We start from the raw sequence: 18,187 nt of genomic DNA, 5'->3' as shown, positions 1-18,187 counted from the left end.
ATTGTTTACAGACTTTTATTTCACATATAATTCACTGTTATAATTCACTGTATCACAATTCCAGAGGGTCAGAAGTTTACATACACTAAGTTGACTGCCTTTAAGCAGCTTGGAAAATTGCCCAGAAAATTATGTCATGGCTTTAGAAGCTTCTGATAGGCTAATTTACATCATTTGAGTAAATTGGAGGTGTACAATTGGATGTATTTCAAGTCCTACCTTCAAACTCAGTGCCTCTTTGCTTGACATCATGGGAAAATCCAAAGAAATCAGCCAAGATCTCAGAAAAAAATTGTAGACGTCCACAAGTCTGGTTCATCCTTGGGAGCAATTTCCAAATGCCTGAAGGTACCACGTTCATCTGTACAAACACGCAAGTATAAACACTATGGGACCACACAGCCGTCATACCGCTCAGGAAAGAGACGCATTCTGTCTCCTAGAGATGAATGTACTTTGGAGTTAAAAGTGCAAATCCATCCCAGAGCAACAGCAAAGGACCTTGAAGATTCTGTAGGAAACAGGTACAAAAGTATCTATATCCACAATAAAACGAGTCCAGAATCAACATAACCTGAAAGGCCACTCAGCAAGGAAGAAGCCACTGCTACAAAACCGCCATAAAAGCCAGACTACAGTTTGCAACTGCACATTGGGACAAAGATCGTACTTTTTGGAGAAATGTCCTCTGGTCTGATGAAACAAAAATAGAACTGTTTGGCCATAATGACCATTGTTATGTTTGGAGGAAAAGGGAGAGGCTTGCTAGCCAAAGAACACCATCCCAATCGTGAAGCATGGGGGTGGCAGCATCATGTTGTGGGGTTGCTTTGCTGCAGGGGGGACTGGTGCACTTCACAAAATAGATCGCCTCATGAGAAAGGAAAATTATGTGAATATATTGGAGCAACATCTCAAGACATCAGTCAGGAAGTTAAAGCTTGGTCGCAAATGGGTCTTCCAAATGAACATTGACTCCAAGCATACTTGTTGTGGCAACAACGTCAAGGTATTGGAGTGGCCATCACAAAGCCCTGACCTCAATCTTATTGAACATTTGTGGGCAGAACTGAAAAAGCGTGTGCAAGCAAGGAGGCTTACAAACCTGATTCAGTTACACCAGCTCTGTCAGGAGGAATGGGCCAAAATTCACCCAACTTATTGTGGGAAGCTTGCGGAAGGCTCCTCGAAATGTTTGACCCAAGTTAAACAATTTAAAGGCAATGCTACCAAATACTAATTGAGTGTATGTAAACATCTGACCCACTGGGAATGTGATGAAATAAATAAAAGCTGAAATAAATCATTCTCTCTACTATTATTCTGACATTTCACAGTGTTAAAATAAAGTGGTGATCCTAACTGATCTAAAATAGTGAATTTTTACTCTGATTAAATGTCAGGAATTGTGAAAAACTGAGTTTAAGGTGTATGTAAACTTCTGACTTCAACTGTAGTTTCCCACTGGAGACTGCAGACAGTGTTATCCAGATAACAGATCCTGTTTCTGGGCTCCGTCATGCCTTCAACACACATACTGCGCCCCCTATAAATGATGATATAGAAGCACGGACAGTATAGAGATTAGAAAAAAAGGAGAGACTGTCTCAAGATTGTCATCTTGTGTTTTTCATGTCACAACACAGGAAATTAAGTCAGGATGTTGTGTGTGACGTCTTGTGTGTGTGCGTGTCTTCAAGATTTACTAGAGAGAGTGGAGGTTTGTGTGTGAATACCCATGATGCCGATCCTCTTCATTTCCTGGGCCACATCTGTTCCCCTGGGTGTTGTCTCAAGGAGAAAGGAGCGCTGATTGGCTGGCTTATGTTCTAAGGCCTACATGGTCAGAATTCAGGCAGTGTTCCATGCTTTTTACTTTGGGCTAAAAGGAGCAGCAGAAACACACACACACACACACACACACACACACACACACAGAGAGAGAGAGAGAGAGGCCAAAGCACAGGTGAACTAGTTTGGCTCCAAAACAACTTGTTCCCATAACAATCCCTCTCAGGATTCTGCTTAGTAAGGCTTTTAATTTGGAGGGATTTGTCCTTCTCCTTTATCATACACTTGAAGATCTCACCGACAGAATGTTAAATGTTATGAACACTGACATTTCAAACTCTTATCGAACATAATGTTTCACTCTGAAATCATGTTGATTTACAAATATGTCTGTTTCACCACATGTATAATACTAAGATGAGGGTAATAACTCAAGACAAAGGAGAGAGTGTGACTTCCTCCTCTTGTGTGTGAGAGAGATACGAAACAACTGCTGTGTCAGTAAGTCTCAAATTCCTCATGTTCCTCTCTCCTCACTTCAGTAGGAATAATCAAGGATTGGAGAAGAAGGAACCTAGGGTCTTGTCCTCCACGCTTTCCTGTGCCGTTTTGAGAAGGAGACGAGGAGAGAGGACACGAGGAATCTGCCATTGCACCCAGAAGCTGAGTTCTGATTCTTTACCCTTCACCCAGAGTTGTGCTTTCGATCACTCCCCCTAATGCATTTAAAAGCATTGGAAAGGTGCAAGAATGGCTAGTGTGAGTTCCCTTACACCAGTCCATTCTTTTTAAAATCATGACAGGGAGTATAAGTGCACACACTTCAGGAGAAGAAACATAGCCACTGTCCCACAGTAGCTGCTGTTCTGTGATCTCCAGTATCAGTGCAGAGCAGGAAGTTCGCGTGCTAATGTAGCCTACAGTAACTAAGCAGTAACTCAACTCCTTTTGGCCCGAGGATTAAGAGACATATTTGCTTATCTTTATCTCATTGTATTTATCTCTCTCCATCTCTCTCTCTCTCATTGTATTTATCTCTTATTGTATTTATCTCCCTCATTGTATTTATCTCTCCATCTCATTGTATTTATCTATCTTATTATATTTATCTCTCTCATTGTATTTATCTCGCTCTCATTGTATTTCTTTCTCCATCTCTCTCATTGTATTTCTCTCTCCATCTCTCTCATTGTATTTATCTCTCTCCATCTCTCTCATTGTATTTATCTCTCTCCATCTCTCTCATTGTATTTCTCTCTCCATCTCTCTCATTGTATTTATCTCTCTCCATCTCTCTCATTGTATTTCTCTCTCCATCTCTCTCATTGTATTTCTCTCTCCATCTCTCTCATTGTATTTCTCTCCCCATCTCTCTCATTGTATTTCGCTCTCCCTTTGTATTTCTCTCATTGTATTTCTCTCTCCATTGTATTTCTCTCTCCATTGTATTTCTCTCTCCATCTCTCTCATTGTATTTCTCTCTCCATCTCTCTCATTGTATTTCTCTCTCCATCTCTCTCATTGTATTTCTCTCTCCATCTCTCTCATTGTATTTCTCTCTCCATCTCTCTCATTGTATTTCTCTCTCCATCTCTCTCATTGTATTTATCCCTCTCCATCTCTCTCATTGTATTTCTCTCTCCATCTCTCTCATTGTATTTCTCTCTCCATCTCTCTCATTGTATTTCTCTCTCCATCTCTCTCATTGTATTTATCCCTCTCCATCTCTCTCATTGTATTTCTCTCTCCATCTCTCTCATTGTATTTCTCTCTCCATCTCTCTCATTGTATTTCTCTCTCCATCTCTCTCATTGTATTTCTCTCTCCATCTCTCTCATTGTATTTCTCTCTCCATCTCTCTCATTGTATTTCTCTCTCCATCTCTCTCATTGTATTTCTCTCTCCATCTCTCTCATTGTATTTCTCTCTCCATCTCTCTCATTGTATTTCTCTCTCCATCTCTCTCATTGTATTTCTCTCTCCATCTCTCTCATTGTATTTATCCCTCTCCAACTCTCTCATTGTATTTATCCCTCTCCATCTCTCTCATTGTATTTATCCCTCTCCATCTCTCTCTTTCCAATTGTAGGCCTTTTTCTCTCCCTTTCTCAATGCAGGACTACATCCCATTATCTGATACAGAAGCAGTGAAATATCCCCCTGAGCAAATGCTACTGTGTGTAAGTCACTCTCTGTGTAAGTCACTCTGTGTGTACCCACTACGCATGCAATGCCAGTGTGTGTGCGTGTGTGTACACTACCAACACTATACCAACATTTGTGACCAGCTGTGTGACCAGCTGCCCATTACCAGACCTTCCTATTTAGATTATGTAGGGCACACACACATTTTAGAGGCAGCAGAAAATCCCATGGAAATCATGAGTCATTGCTATGGCGATAGCATTTCAAAAGTAGACTGATATTCTGTTATTTGAAGTTAGTTTACATACTGTTGGCCTACCTATATGTCATTGATATTAGTACCTGACCTGTGTGTGTTCCTGTGTGTGAGAGAGAGTGAGTGTGTGAGAGTGCAAGAACTATTACAGCATTTTTTACAATATAATACCCCAAGAATACTTCAATCAACCCAACCACAACACATCCATTTATTTTTCTTAGAGCAGAATATGGGTTGATCATTATGTTTGCAAATCTGTGGCAACGATGGGAATAAAGTACTGCAATCTACAACATGGGCAAGTAGTCAAACTGAATGAGAAAGAGACGGCTGTGAATAATCACAACTCAATACAGGGTTTGTACTGAGAATCTCCCTGGTGTTCTGCATTCTGTTATTGTACTGAGAATCTCCCTGGTGTTCTGCATTCTGTTATTGTACTGAGAATCTCCCTGGTGTTCTGCATTCTGTTATTGTACTGAGAATCTCCCTGGTGTTCTGCATTCTGTTATTGTACTGAGAATCTCCCTGGTGTTCTGCATTCTGTTATTCTCTCTATGTGGAACATCCAGGAACACTAATGCATTCTACACAGTAGTGAGACAATATTCCACTGCACCAAGTGCCACCTGAGCGAGTTCCCATCGTGTGAGTGTGTGTGTTGTGATTGTATGCCATATCAAGTAGCCCTGGCTGTGACGAATCGCTGAGCTCCCAGTAACACAATCCTAGACCCACCCAGGCTTAACACCAGTCTGTTTTACGCTTTCTAATTCTAATGTCCATTTTCCTCTAATGGTTACCATGGTGACCATATGTCAACTGCATGGCTCAAATGGTGACAGTTTCTGCTGAACCAGTGCATCCAGAGGTGTAAAGCTACATGGCAGCTCATAGGCAAAGTGTGAGTGAGTGAGTGAGTGAGTGAGTGAGTGAGTGAGTGAGTGAGTGAGTGAGTGAGTGAGAGTCTATTTAAACCGACATCCCTTCTCTGAGAGGTCCTTGCTGAAGTTGTCCAGCTCTGTGCACCTGACCTTGAGTTTGGCATCACTAGCACACTCTGTTGAGGTGGGCCAACGCTCTACCCAGGCATCCTTGCCCAGCATGTATGTAGCACTGAGAGAGAGAGAGAGAGAAGAGGGAAAGAAGAGGGAAAGAAGAGAGAAAATAACCCCTTTAGGCAGATATTAACGTAACTTTATTGCTCTGACTTGCTTTGTCTTGTCAGTACTATAAGTCCATTATAACATGTCACTGCCTCTCCCCACCTGTTGGTGGAGCTGTCCTTGTACCAGAGGTCAGTTTTTGGCCCCATGATGAGGTAGTCTGTACCCTCCTTCAGGTCCAGACCTCCTCTACAGCCAGCATGTGACAGGAAGACCTTAGTGTCACCCACACTGACCCCTTCCTCCACTCCTAGAGAGAGAGGGGAGGGAGGGAGGGAGGGAGGGAGGGAGGGAGGGAGGGAGGGAGGGAGGGAGGGAGGGAGGGAGGGAGGGAGGGAGGGAGGGAGGGAGACAGAGTTAACCATGTTTGAACTAACTCAGCATCACATTCTGAAACAAAGAGGGTAAGGAGAGATGGGTAGAGGACAGAGAAGGACTAGATGACATAAGATGCTTACCTATTTTTATAACCTGTGTGATCTTCATCTCATATCTGTCATACTGACTCTGGCTGACACTCAGGACCTTGGCCTTGTACACTGGAGGACAGACGCGTGAGAAGCATCAGAACAGCAAAATACACTCTACTCAATCAATGATATGATACACTTGACTGTCCCCAAGGAACAATTTGACTAAGACAATTAAAGAATGAAGCGTTAGATGATAGTTTCACCTCTGACGGACAACATTCATTTATAGCTGTACCATATACTGTACATGGTATAGTATTGTCTCGGTGTGACAGATTTACAGATCTATAATGCCTATAACATGTCTATAATCTCTATAACATGTCTATAATGCCTATAACATGTCTATAATCTCTATAGAATGCCTATATGTCTAGAATGCCTATAACATGTCTATAATCTCTATAGCATGCCTATATGTCTATAATGCCTATAACATGTCTATAATCTCTATAGCATGCCTATATGTCTAGAATGCCTATAACATGTCTATAATCTCTATAACATGCCTATATGTCTATAATGCCTATAACATGTCTATAATCTCTATAACATGCCTATATGTCTATAATGCCTATAACATGTCTATAATGTCTATAACATGCCTATTACATGTCTATGCCTATAACATGTCTATAATCTCTATAACATGCCTATTACATGTCTATGCCTATAACATGTCTATGCCTATAACATGCCTATAACATGTCTATAATGCTTATAACATGTCTATGTCTATAAGATGTATATAGTGCCTATAACATGTCTATAAATGCTTATAACATGTCTATGTCTATAAAATGTATATAGTGCCTATAACATGTCTATAATTTATATAGCCTGTCTATAACGTTCAGAACATATCTATAACGTCTATAACATGTCTATAATGCTTATAACATGTCAATAACATGTATATAATGTCTATAACATGCATACAATGCATATAACACGTCTATAACATGTATATAATCTTCAGAACATATCTATAACATGTCTATAATGCCTATAACATGTCTATGACATGTCTATAACACGTCTAACATATGTTTAATGCCTATAACATCTATAATGTCTATAAAATGTCTGTCTATAACATGTTTATAACATGTCTAAAGTGTCTATCATGTCTATAATGCCTATAACATGTCTATGCCTATAACGTGTCTACAATGACTATAACATGTCTATAAGGTCTATAACATGCATACAATGCCTATAACACTTCTATAGCATGTCTATAATGTTCAGAACATATCTATAACATGTCTATAATGCCTATGACATGTCTAGAACGTATATAACATTATGTCTATAACACATCTATAACATGTCTATAATGCCTATAACATGTCTGTCTATAACATGCCTATAACATCCCTATAATGCCTATAATATTCTTATAACATGTCTATACCCTGCCTATAATGCCTATAACATGCCTATAATATGCCTATAACATGTCTATATTGCCTATAATATTCATACAACATGTCTATAATGCCTATGACATGTCTGTAATGCCTATTACATGTCTGTCTATAACATGCCTATAATATTCCTATAACATGTCTATAATGCCTATAACATGCCTATAATATGTCTATAATGCCTATAACATTCATATAACATGTCTATAACATGTCAATAATGCCTATAACATGTCTATAACATGCCTATAACATGTATATAATACATATAACATGTCTATAATATCTACAACATGTATATAATGTCTATAACATGCCTATAACATGTCTATAACATGCCTATAACATGTATATAATACATATAACATGCCTATAATATCTACAACATGTATATAATGTCTATAACATGGGTATTATATTCTATAGTGAAAACAGATATAGCATACCGTGGTATAATCCTTTGCATGCGTGGTCCTCTCGTGCTCCATAGGGGACTGGATCGGTTAGGGACTTAGACACACAGCAATCACCTAATAGGAGAGAGACACACATCATTATCACACACACTCATGTATGGCACACACATAAACACACACACACACACACACACACACACACACAACCACACACAGATACACACATGCACGCACACACACACTCACCCTGTGTACAGCGACATATATTGTTCCTGCAGATCTGTGAGAGTTCGTCCTTGTCCTCTTTGGGGCTGTAGAAGCGACTGCAGCGGTGGTCTGATAGAGAGACACGCTATGTTAACATTTCTCCACCAGACAGAGAGAAATTATCAACTCCAATGTTTACAATAGCTTCTCTTGTTCGAGGGCATATGAAATATGGTCAAAACAAACCATAGTCCTACCTGGGTTGTAGTACTCATAGAGTGACAGTATCTACCTGGGTTGTAGTACTCATAGACAGTAGCAGTATCTACCTGGGTTGTAGTACTCATATAGACAGTGACAGTATCTACCTGGGTTGTTGTACTCATAGACAGTAGCAGTATCTACCTGGGTTGTAGTACTCATAGACAGTAGCAGTATCTACCTGGGTTGTAGTACTCATAGACAGTAGCAGTATCTACCTGGGTTGTAGTACTCGTTGACAGTGACAGTATCTACCTGGGTTGTAGTACTTCGTAGACAGTCACAGTATCTACCTGGATTGTAGTCCTCGTAGACAGTATCTACCTGGGTTGTAGTACTCATAGACAGTGACAGTTTTTACCTGGGTTGTAGTACTCATAGACAGTATCTACCTGGGTTGTAGTATTCGTAGACAGTAACAGTATCTACCTGGTTGTAGTACTCGTAGACAGTGACAGTATCTACCTGGGTTGTAGTACTCTTAGACAGTGACAGTATCTACCTGGGTTGTAGTACTCAGACAGTATCTACCTGGGTTGTAATATTCGTAGACAGTAACAGTATCTACCTGGTTGTAGTACTCGTAGACAGTGACAGTATCTACATTGGTTGTAGTACTTGTAGACAGTATCTACCTGGGTTGTAGTACTCGTAGACAGTGACAGTATCTACCTGGGTTGTAGTACTCGTAGACAGTATCTACCTGGGTTGTAGTATTCGTAGACAGTATCTACCTGGGTTGTAGTACTCGTAGACAGTAACAGTATCTACCTGGTTGTAGTACTCGTAGACAGTATCTACCTGGGTTGTAGTACTCGTAGACAGTGACAGTATCTACCTGGGTTGTAGTACTCGTAGACAGTATCTACCTGGGTTGTAGTATTCGTAGACAGTATCTACCTGTGTTGTAGTATTCGTAGACAGTAACAGTATCTACCTGGTTGTAGTACTTGTAGACAGTGACAGTATCTACCTGGGTTGTAGTACTCATAGACAGTATCTACCTGGGTTGTAGTACTCGTAGACAGTAACAGTATCTACCTGGTTGTAGTACTCGTAGACAGTGACAGTATCTACCTGGGTTGTAGTACTCGTAGACAGTATCTACCTGGGTTGTAGTACTCGTAGACAGTATCTACCTGGGTTGTAGTACTCGTAGACAGTAACAGTATCTACCTGGTTGTAGTACTCGTAGACAGTGACAGTATCTACCTGGGTTGTAGTACTCGTAGACAGTATCTACCTGGGTTGTAGTACTCGTAGACAGTATCTACCTGTGTTGTAGTATTCGTAGACAGTAACAGTATCTACCTGGTTGTAGTACTCGTAGACAGTGACAGTATCTACCTGGGTTGTAGTACTCATAGACAGTATCTACCTGGGTTGTAGTACTCGTAGACAGTAACAGTATCTACCTGGTTGTAGTACTCGTAGACAGTGACAGTATCTACCTGGGTTGTAGTACTCGTAGACAGTATCTACCTGGGTTGTAGTACTCGTAGACAGTATCTACCTGGGTTGTAGTACTCATAGACAGTGACAGATGAAGGTTGGAGGAGTCCCACTTTGAACGTCTGCTGCAGCCGGAAGATGATGGTCTCAGTCTCCTTGTTGGACACCTGGTAGTACAGGTAGACCACAGAAGAGCACAATGAAGCTACTTCCGGACACTGATCTAAGGCCAGTTTTGAGTTAATAGTTTGCCTTTTACCTTTAAGATTTGGGGAGGGAAAGCTGATCCAAGATCTGTGCCTACAGGCCACAGACAACCTCAACCCAGACAGAGCGAAAAAAAAGTATGACCAATCAACTTCTAGGGTTGACATGGTAACGCTGGTCTCTCTAGGTTCAGGTCATAGAAATAGAATGAGATTCTATTGAGATTCTATTTCTATGGTTCCAGTATCTTGAACAGGTGAATGATGAAAAGGAAGTTACCCCTTGACACTGATCTAAGATCCCACCTAAAAAGTTAGGATTTCTGGGAGGATAAACTGATCCTAGATCTGTTCTGGTACCTTGAAGAGGTGGATGATGAGGGAGCCTCTGTCACTCAGGTTGTCCACTATCTGGAAGTTGTTGATGTAACGGTCCACTGAGTTGGTCAGCTGGAGGCAAACAAACACAAAAACAAACAAACATTTTCAATATGCACACGGTCACAATAAGCTACACTTAAACACATACATGCAGTAGAAAACAAGTTGGACATTGAGTCAAAGACCAGACATGCAGTTAGACAGCCATCTAGTGGAGACAGATGAACATTACAAGTAGATTAAAGGGATAATTCACCTTAATTACATATCGGTTTCCTTACCCTGTAAGCAGTCTATGGACAAGGTATGACAGCAATCCATGCTTTGATTTAGTTTCCCTGACACTGTTTCCAAATGCATATGTGGCACAAATCCCCTTTAGCGTTTAGCATTTGTGGCGAAAATCTCATTAAAGTAATGGGTCCGATATTAGCATTTTTTGGCATCATGTTCAAATCCTCTGTAAGTGACTTTGTTGAGCTTCACAATAAGTGTTAGATACTTTCCGATGATTTGGATACGAGGTGCAAAACAAATAAAACATATCGGTCCCATGACTTGAATTGGACTTGTGCTACACCTGCTAAAACGTTAGCATCTGGAAACAGTGCCAGGGAAATAAAACCAAAGCATGGATTGCTGTCATAACTTGTCCATAGACGGTTGACAGGGTAAGGAAACCAATGTGTAACTTAGTAATTGGGGTGAACTGTCCCTTTAACGTGGGTTCCAGTACCATCTCCAGGTCTTCATTCTCTGGCACGAACCCAGTAGGAAGACTGATGTCCAGAACAACCATCCTGACCTCCCTTAGTCCCAGTGCCCTGGAGGAAGGAAAGAGAGAGAGAGAATAGTAGAATGAAGAGGAAGATGGAATGAAAAAGTAGAGACTCAAGTGTTATCCAATAACAGTAAGTCCCCTAGTGTATTTCCCAGAGGGGACCAAAGGAGAGTATGAAAAGACAGACTGCCAGGTAGCCTAGACATTCAACATAGTACTGCATAATCTCACCTGACATTAATAGTGATCCTGTAGGACTTCTCTGCATCTGGTGGAGGTTTTTCTGTCAACGGGGTTAAAAAAAAACATTGAGTTTAAGATTTGAGACTGGGATTGAGACTAAGATTGAGATTAAGATTAAGATACAAATGGAGATTGAGAGCTGGATTAACCTACCACTAGATTCTGCGATGGTCACGTCCAAATCAAAGTTCTTGCAGCTGCTCTTCTCATGCATCTCAGGGAGCTCGTTGTAGTAGGTCACCACCTAGGTCAGAGGTCATTAGACCAGGAAGTGACAACACAAACAAATATGACGTCATACATCAATGTGACAAGATGATCATAGACAAGCTCTACTATCATGCATTGACTAATGGCCATAGACATGTGTTGTGGTCATACCTCTAGTATACCTTGCCCCTTCCCTTTGGCCTCCACTCTGAATCCCTGGTCTATAGGAGCCTGAGTGAAAACCCCACAGAAGAGGGGAGATGGTGAAAGAGGAACATCATACATCATGGTTCCTAAAACTAGGCCACATATTTGACATCAGATACAGGTAGGTTGGGAGAGAAGAAATGGTGAAAGAGAGAGAGAGGAAGAGAGAACAGCATCCCTCCTACCCTGGAGGAGCGTGCCACGTAGGAGGTCCTGGGGTCAAAGTGGTAGCGCTGGTCGCTGCGGCCCTGGATGCTCAGGTCCACCTGGAGACTCAGGTCATTGGGAGGTTTCTTCATCAGGTACCCAGACAGACCCTGCAGAACAACCATGGTGGGCTGGGGGAGAGAGAGGAAGCAGAAAGATTATTATAAAAGATGTACTGGATTGTGTGGAGATCCAAATGGCGGAGGGCAACAAACTGGACTGGTTAGTGACAACCTGCAATAACACTGTTGACATAAACTCAGCTCACTGACATCATGCAATACTCGTTTCCAATGATGTCACTCAGTACCTGGGTGGATCCGTAGCCCCCGCCCCTGCGGCGCTGCTCATTGAGCCACTCGAAAGGTGCGGCGGCTTCAGTCATGTGATGACTCTTCACCAGGGCTAGCAGGGCGTAGCCCGTCGCTTCCAGAGTGAACAGGCGGTTCTCACTGTCTGGCCAATGGGTACCGTCTGGAGGAGGGGAGAGAGGGAGGAAGGAGGGAGGGAGGAGAGGGGGAGAGAATAACAGTGAAGGACAGCAGAGAGAGGGGGGGAGAGAGAGAGAAACAGAGACAAACAGACATTTCCCTACCTGGAGAGGCAGCTTTGAGTAGCAGGGTTTTAAAGAACAGTGAAGGTGTCTCGTCAACCAGAGACAGAGCGTAGGCAGAGATGGCCAGAGAGTAGGGCCTCTTCAGACTACCATACGTGCTCCTCAGATAGTTGGCAGCATTCTGGATCCCATTCTAATACAATACAATAGAATACAACTTCACTGTCTATCCATTAGTTTGGTGGCTTATTAATTCCATTCTTATATGAGCAGAGGGATAAAGAATAAACCTGAATTTTAACACAAAAGAGTCGGCAGGAAAGCCCCATTTCCCAACACCGACATGCCATTTACACCGGTTGGATTCATGGTCAGCCATGGCGCATGCAAACGTAGCGTGATAACAGGTCGGACAACGAAATCCAAGATCCACCAGGGGAGGCAGGTAAAAACGCATCCTACTCACAGATGACTAACTTACTTCTAACTGGGGCATCAGGTAGCCTAGTGGTTAGAGCGTTGGGATCGAATCCCCCAGCTGACAAGGTCATTTTGCCCCTATACAACCATTTGGTCTTAGGTCCTCCCGGGTGGCGCAGTGGTTAAGGGCGCTGTACTGCAGCGCCAGTTGTGCCACCAGAGACTCTGGGTTCGCGCACAATTGGCCTAGCGTCGTCCGAGTTAGGGAGGGTTTGGCCGGTAGGGAAATCCTTGTCTCATCGCGCACCAGGGACTCCTGTGGCGGGACGGGCGCAGTGCACGCTAACCAAGGTTGCCAAGTGCACGGTGTTTCCTCCGACACATTGGTGCGGCTGGCTTCCGGGTTGGATGCGCGCTGTGTTAAGAAGCAGTGCGGCTTGGTTGGGTTGTGTATCGGAGGACGCATGACTTTTATCCTTCGTCTCTCCCGAGCCCGTACAGGAGTTGTAGCGATGAGACAAGATAGTAGCTACTAAACAATTGGATACCACGAAATTGGGGAGAAAGAGGGGTAAAAATTCAACAACAAAAAACAAAAAAATAAATAAAATTGGTTGTTTTGCCCCTGAACAACCCACATTGTAAATAAGAATTTGTTCTTAATTGACTTGCCTAGTTAAATAAAGGTTAAATAAATAAAAATAAATAACTGACTTATCTCCCGTCCCAATATAACAGTTTCTGCCGGTTCTGGGACCGGCTTACCTTGATGGTGTGGCCAGCTCCATTGCAGTTGAGTTCTGTACCCTTGGTGGCTTCAGTCATGGCTATCAGGACAAAGGCTGTGAGAGTGGACTGAGACTCTGCACCTTGTACTCCACCCTGGAGAAGAGAGAAGCTGTTATCAGACTTCAGTCCCAGATCTCTCCCTGTCTGTTAGAGTGTGAATGTGTGCGCACATCAGTCCATGTGTGTATTTGTGCGCACATGCTTCTGCATCCACCCGTGTGTCTGTGTCTCTTCTTACTGTCATAGTAGTAGTGTAGACAGGGTTGTCCTCTCTGAAAGATCCAGTGGTCTGCTGTTTGTTGTTGATCAGGTAGAGGAGAGGACCACACACGTCCTGTTCACTCACTCCTACCAGCTGACGAGCCATAGAGAACACCTTCACTACATACGCTGTGATCCTATAAGGGATAGGGGAGAGAGGGGGTGGGGGTGGGGGAGAGGGGGAGAAAGAGATGGTGGGCAGGGAGAGGGAGAGAACGAGGGTGGTGGGGAAGGTAGAGCGGGAGAAAGAGAGGGTGGGGGGAAGGGAGAGGGGTGAAGGGAGAGGGGGAGAAAGAGATGGTGGGCAGGGAGAGGGAGAGAACGAGGGTGGTGGGGAAGGGAGAGGGGTGGAGGGAGAGGGGGAGAAAGTGAGGGTGGGGGGAAGGGAGAGGGGGAGAAAGAGAGGGTGGGGGGAAGGGAGAGGGGGAGAAAGAGAGGGTGGGGGGAAGGGAGAGGGGTGGAGGGAGAGGGGAGAAAGTGAGGGTGGGGGGAAGGGAGAGGGGTGGAGGGAGAGGGGTTGAGGTGGGGAAAGAGAAGGTAGAGGGGAAGGGAGAGAGGGGGAGGGAGAGGAGAGGGAGACAGAAAGAGAGAGAGAAAAGGGGAAAGGTAGAGAGAGAGGCTGTGAGGGTTACAAATACAATCCATTGTATTATTTAGATTACTCTGTGATTGACACATTCTTCTTCTTCTTCTATGTATTTGAACAATACCATGTGCTTGTGCCTTCATTCCTGTAGGGGGGGTAAGAGTTGTCTTTCTTCTTATACACCAGCTGCTTCTGGTAGCCTTTCTGTATGTAGTTCATGGCCTCCACCCTGCGTTGCACCCCTACAGCCTCCCAGTCGTTGGAATGGTCCAGGTAGACAGTGGCTATAAGAGGCAGGGTGATGCTGGCTAGGTTCTGTTCCACACAGCCACCAGGCATACGGATCAAAGAGGCCAGAGAGTCACCGCTGATACTGTTGTCTATGGTATCAGCCAACAGGTTACCTGGTGGGAGGAGCAGAGCAGAGTAGAGTAGAGCAGAGTAGAGTAGAGAATGGAGAGAGCAGAGCAGAGTAGAGCAGAGCAGAGTAGAGCAGAGTAGAGTAGAGAGTGGAGAGAGCAGAGTAGAGTAGAGCAGAGTAGAGTAGAGAGTGGAGAGAGCAGAGTAGAGAGTAGAGCAGAGTAGAGTAGAGTAGAGAGTGGAGAGAGCAGAGTAGAGTAGAGCAGAGTAGAGTAGAGCAGAGTAGAGTAGAGAGTGGAGAGAGCAGAGTAGAGTAGAGAATGGAGAGAGCAGAGTAGAGTAGAGCAGAGTAGAGTAGAGCAGAGTAGAGTAGAGAGTGGAGAGAGCAGAGTAGAGTAGAGAGTGGAGAGAGCAGAGTAGAGTAGAGAGTGGAGAGAGCAGAGTAGAGAGTGGAGCAGAGTAGAGTAGAGAGTGGAGCAGAGTAGAGTAGAGAGTGGAGAGAGCAGAGTAGAGAGTAGAGAGTAGAGCAGAGTAGAGTAGAGAGTGGAGAGAGTAGAGTAGAGAGTGGAGAGAGTAGAGTAGAGTAGAGAGTAGAGTAGAGTAGAGTAGAGTAGAGAGTAGAGTAGAGCAGAGTAGAGTAGAGAGTGGAGAGAGCAGAATAGAGAGTAGAGTAGAGTAGAGAGTGGAGCAGAGTAGAGAGTAGAGAGTGGAGAGAGCAGAGTAGAGAGTAGAGAGTAGAGCAGAGTAGAGTAGAGAGTAGAGTAGAGCAGAGTAGAGTAGAGAGTGGAGAGAGCAGAATAGAGAGTAGAGTAGAGTAGAGAGTGGAGCAGAGTAGAGAGTAGAGAGTGGAGAGAGCAGAGTAGAGAGTAGAGAGTAGAGCAGAGTAGAGTAGAGAGTGGAGAGAGTAGAGTAGAGAGTGGAGAGAGTAGAGTAGAGAGTGGAGAGAGTAGAGTAGAGAGTGGAGAGAGCAGAGTAGAGTAGAGTGGAGAGAGCAGAGTAGAGTAGAGTGGAGAGAGCAGAGTAGAGTAGAGTGGAGAGAGCAGAGTAGAGTAGAGAGTAGAGTAGAGTAGAGTAGAGTAGAGTAGAGTAGAGTAGAGTAGAGTAGAGTAGAGAGTAGAGAGTAGAGTAGAGCAGAGTAGAGTAGAGAGTGGAGAGAGCAGAATAGAGAGTAGAGTAGAGTAGAGAGTGGAGCAGAGTAGAGAGTAGAGAGTGGAGAGAGCAGAGTAGAGAGTAGAGCAGAGTAGAGTAGAGAGTGGAGAGAGTAGAGTAGAGTAGAGAGTGGAGAGAGCAGAGTAGAGAGTAGAGTAGAGTAGAGAGTGGAGCAGAGTAGAGTAGAGAGTGGAGAGAGCAGAGTAGAGAGTAGAGAGTAGAGCAGAGTAGAGTAGAGAGTGGAGAGAGTAGAGTAGAGAGTGGAGAGAGTAGAGTGGAGAGTGGAGAGAGCAGAGTAGAGTAGAGTGGAAAGAGTAGAGTAGAGTAGAGTAGAGTAGAGTAGAGAGTAGAGTAGAGCAGAGTAGAGTAGAGAGTGGAGAGAGTAGAGTAGAGAGTGGAGAGAGCAGAGTAGAGTAGAGTGGAGAGAGCAGAGTAGAGTAGAGAGTAGAGTAGAGTAGAGTAGAGTAGAGAGTAGAGTAGAGTAGAGTAGAGTAGAGTAGAGTAGAGTAGAGTAGAGTAGAGTAGAGTAGAGTAGAGTAGAGTAGAGTAGAGAGTAGAGAGTAGAGTAGAGCAGAGTAGAGTAGAGAGTGGAGAGAGCAGAATAGAGAATAGAATGGAAGGAATGGAATAGAATAGAGCAGAGTAGAGTAGAGAGTGGAGAGAGTAGAGTAGAGAGTGGAGAGAGTAGAGTAGAGTAGAGAGTAGAGTAGAGTAGAGTAGAGTAGAGAGTAGAGTAGAGCAGAGTAGAGTAGAGAGTGGAGAGAGCAGAATAGAGAGTAGAGTAGAGTAGAGAGTGGAGCAGAGTAGAGAGTAGAGAGTGGAGAGAGCAGAGTAGAGAGTAGAGAGTAGAGCAGAGTAGAGTAGAGAGTAGAGTAGAGCAGAGTAGAGTAGAGAGTGGAGAGAGCAGAATAGAGAGTAGAGTAGAGTAGAGAGTGGAGCAGAGTAGAGAGTAGAGAGTGGAGAGAGCAGAGTAGAGAGTAGAGAGTAGAGCAGAGTAGAGTAGAGAGTGGAGAGAGTAGAGTAGAGAGTGGAGAGAGTAGAGTAGAGAGTGGAGAGAGTAGAGTAGAGAGTGGAGAGAGCAGAGTAGAGTAGAGTGGAGAGAGCAGAGTAGAGTAGAGTGGAGAGAGCAGAGTAGAGTAGAGAGTAGAGTAGAGTAGAGTAGAGTAGAGTAGAGTAGAGTAGAGTAGAGTAGAGTAGAGTAGAGAGTAGAGTAGAGCAGAGTAGAGTAGAGAGTGGAGAGAGCAGAATAGAGAGTAGAGTAGAGTAGAGAGTGGAGCAGAGTAGAGAGTAGAGAGTGGAGAGAGCAGAGTAGAGAGTAGAGCAGAGTAGAGTAGAGAGTGGAGAGAGTAGAGTAGAGTAGAGAGTGGAGAGAGCAGAGTAGAGAGTAGAGTAGAGTAGAGAGTGGAGCAGAGTAGAGTAGAGAGTGGAGAGAGCAGAGTAGAGAGTAGAGAGTAGAGCAGAGTAGAGTAGAGAGTGGAGAGAGTAGAGTAGAGAGTGGAGAGAGTAGAGTGGAGAGTGGAGAGAGCAGAGTAGAGTAGAGTGGAAAGAGTAGAGTAGAGTAGAGTAGAGTAGAGTAGAGAGTAGAGTAGAGCAGAGTAGAGTAGAGAGTGGAGAGAGTAGAGTAGAGAGTGGAGAGAGCAGAGTAGAGTAGAGTGGAGAGAGCAGAGTAGAGTAGAGCGGAGAGAGCAGAGTAGAGTAGAGAGTAGAGTAGAGTAGAGTAGAGTAGAGTAGAGTAGAGTAGAGTAGAGTAGAGAGTAGAGAGTAGAGTAGAGCAGAGTAGAGTAGAGAGTGGAGAGAGCAGAATAGAGAATAGAATGGAAGGAATGGAATAGAATAGGTTATATGTCCACACAGCTGCTTTGGCTTCACAATGCCCATAACCAACCCAAAGGGTTAGAGGCACCCGCCAGCCACCATCTCTGTCTAATAAGGTAAACCTTGTTTCTCAGTTAGGCCTACCCCTGATGTTGATGAATGTCTCTGGTTGAGAGTTTGGAACCAGGGAGCCCAGCTCCACTTTGTCCACCTCCACTACCTGCCTCCCATCTGGGGGGAAACATAGTAAGAATACTTAGTAAAGGCTGTTTCTAAAGGGGACATGGTAATGGTAAGCATTAGGGTTAGAGATGATGAGTGTCTTAGTTCTGCTCACCGTTCCCTCCCTTGACAGAAGGATTCAATACAAAACTCTGCACTTTAGTCTTCTGCACTCCTTCCACCTGTTACAGGGT

At 43.7% G+C, this 18,187-nt stretch overlaps 1 protein-coding gene across 4 annotated transcripts in view; it reads right to left on the bottom strand.

The window, feature by feature from the left end:
- Window positions 1–4,374: 4,374 nt before the first annotated feature.
- The window catches only part of LOC110494906 (venom factor), a 37,665-nt gene continuing 23,852 nt past the window's right edge, over window positions 4,375–18,187 (bottom strand). For all 4 annotated transcript variants that reach the window (XM_090204328.1, XM_090204329.1, XM_090204330.1 and 1 more), the window contains exons 26-44: window positions 18,109–18,175; window positions 17,916–18,002; window positions 14,572–14,851; window positions 13,839–13,998; window positions 13,577–13,693; window positions 12,431–12,584; window positions 12,146–12,309; window positions 11,814–11,966; window positions 11,593–11,652; window positions 11,365–11,455; window positions 11,200–11,251; window positions 10,924–11,011; window positions 10,167–10,256; window positions 9,662–9,767; window positions 7,927–8,016; window positions 7,711–7,794; window positions 5,820–5,900; window positions 5,464–5,611; window positions 4,375–5,311 (exon numbers count right to left, since the gene is read on the bottom strand). In XM_090204328.1, the coding sequence (XP_090060454.1) occupies window positions 5,164–5,311; window positions 5,464–5,611; window positions 5,820–5,900; window positions 7,711–7,794; window positions 7,927–8,016; window positions 9,662–9,767; window positions 10,167–10,256; window positions 10,924–11,011; window positions 11,200–11,251; window positions 11,365–11,455; window positions 11,593–11,652; window positions 11,814–11,966; window positions 12,146–12,309; window positions 12,431–12,584; window positions 13,577–13,693; window positions 13,839–13,998; window positions 14,572–14,851; window positions 17,916–18,002; window positions 18,109–18,175 (2,220 nt within the window). In that variant the 3' untranslated portion in view covers window positions 4,375–5,163. The remainder of the gene's footprint in view (window positions 5,312–5,463; window positions 5,612–5,819; window positions 5,901–7,710; window positions 7,795–7,926; window positions 8,017–9,661; window positions 9,768–10,166; window positions 10,257–10,923; window positions 11,012–11,199; window positions 11,252–11,364; window positions 11,456–11,592; window positions 11,653–11,813; window positions 11,967–12,145; window positions 12,310–12,430; window positions 12,585–13,576; window positions 13,694–13,838; window positions 13,999–14,571; window positions 14,852–17,915; window positions 18,003–18,108; window positions 18,176–18,187) is intronic.

The sequence above is a fragment of the Oncorhynchus mykiss genome, chromosome 17 (assembly GCF_057628025.1).
Source record: "Oncorhynchus mykiss isolate SJ-2025 chromosome 17, ASM5762802v1, whole genome shotgun sequence".
Classification (NCBI taxonomy): domain Eukaryota; kingdom Metazoa; phylum Chordata; class Actinopteri; order Salmoniformes; family Salmonidae; genus Oncorhynchus; species Oncorhynchus mykiss.
Note: the sequence above shows the minus strand (reverse complement) of the source record. Positions and strands in the feature narration are given on the sequence as shown.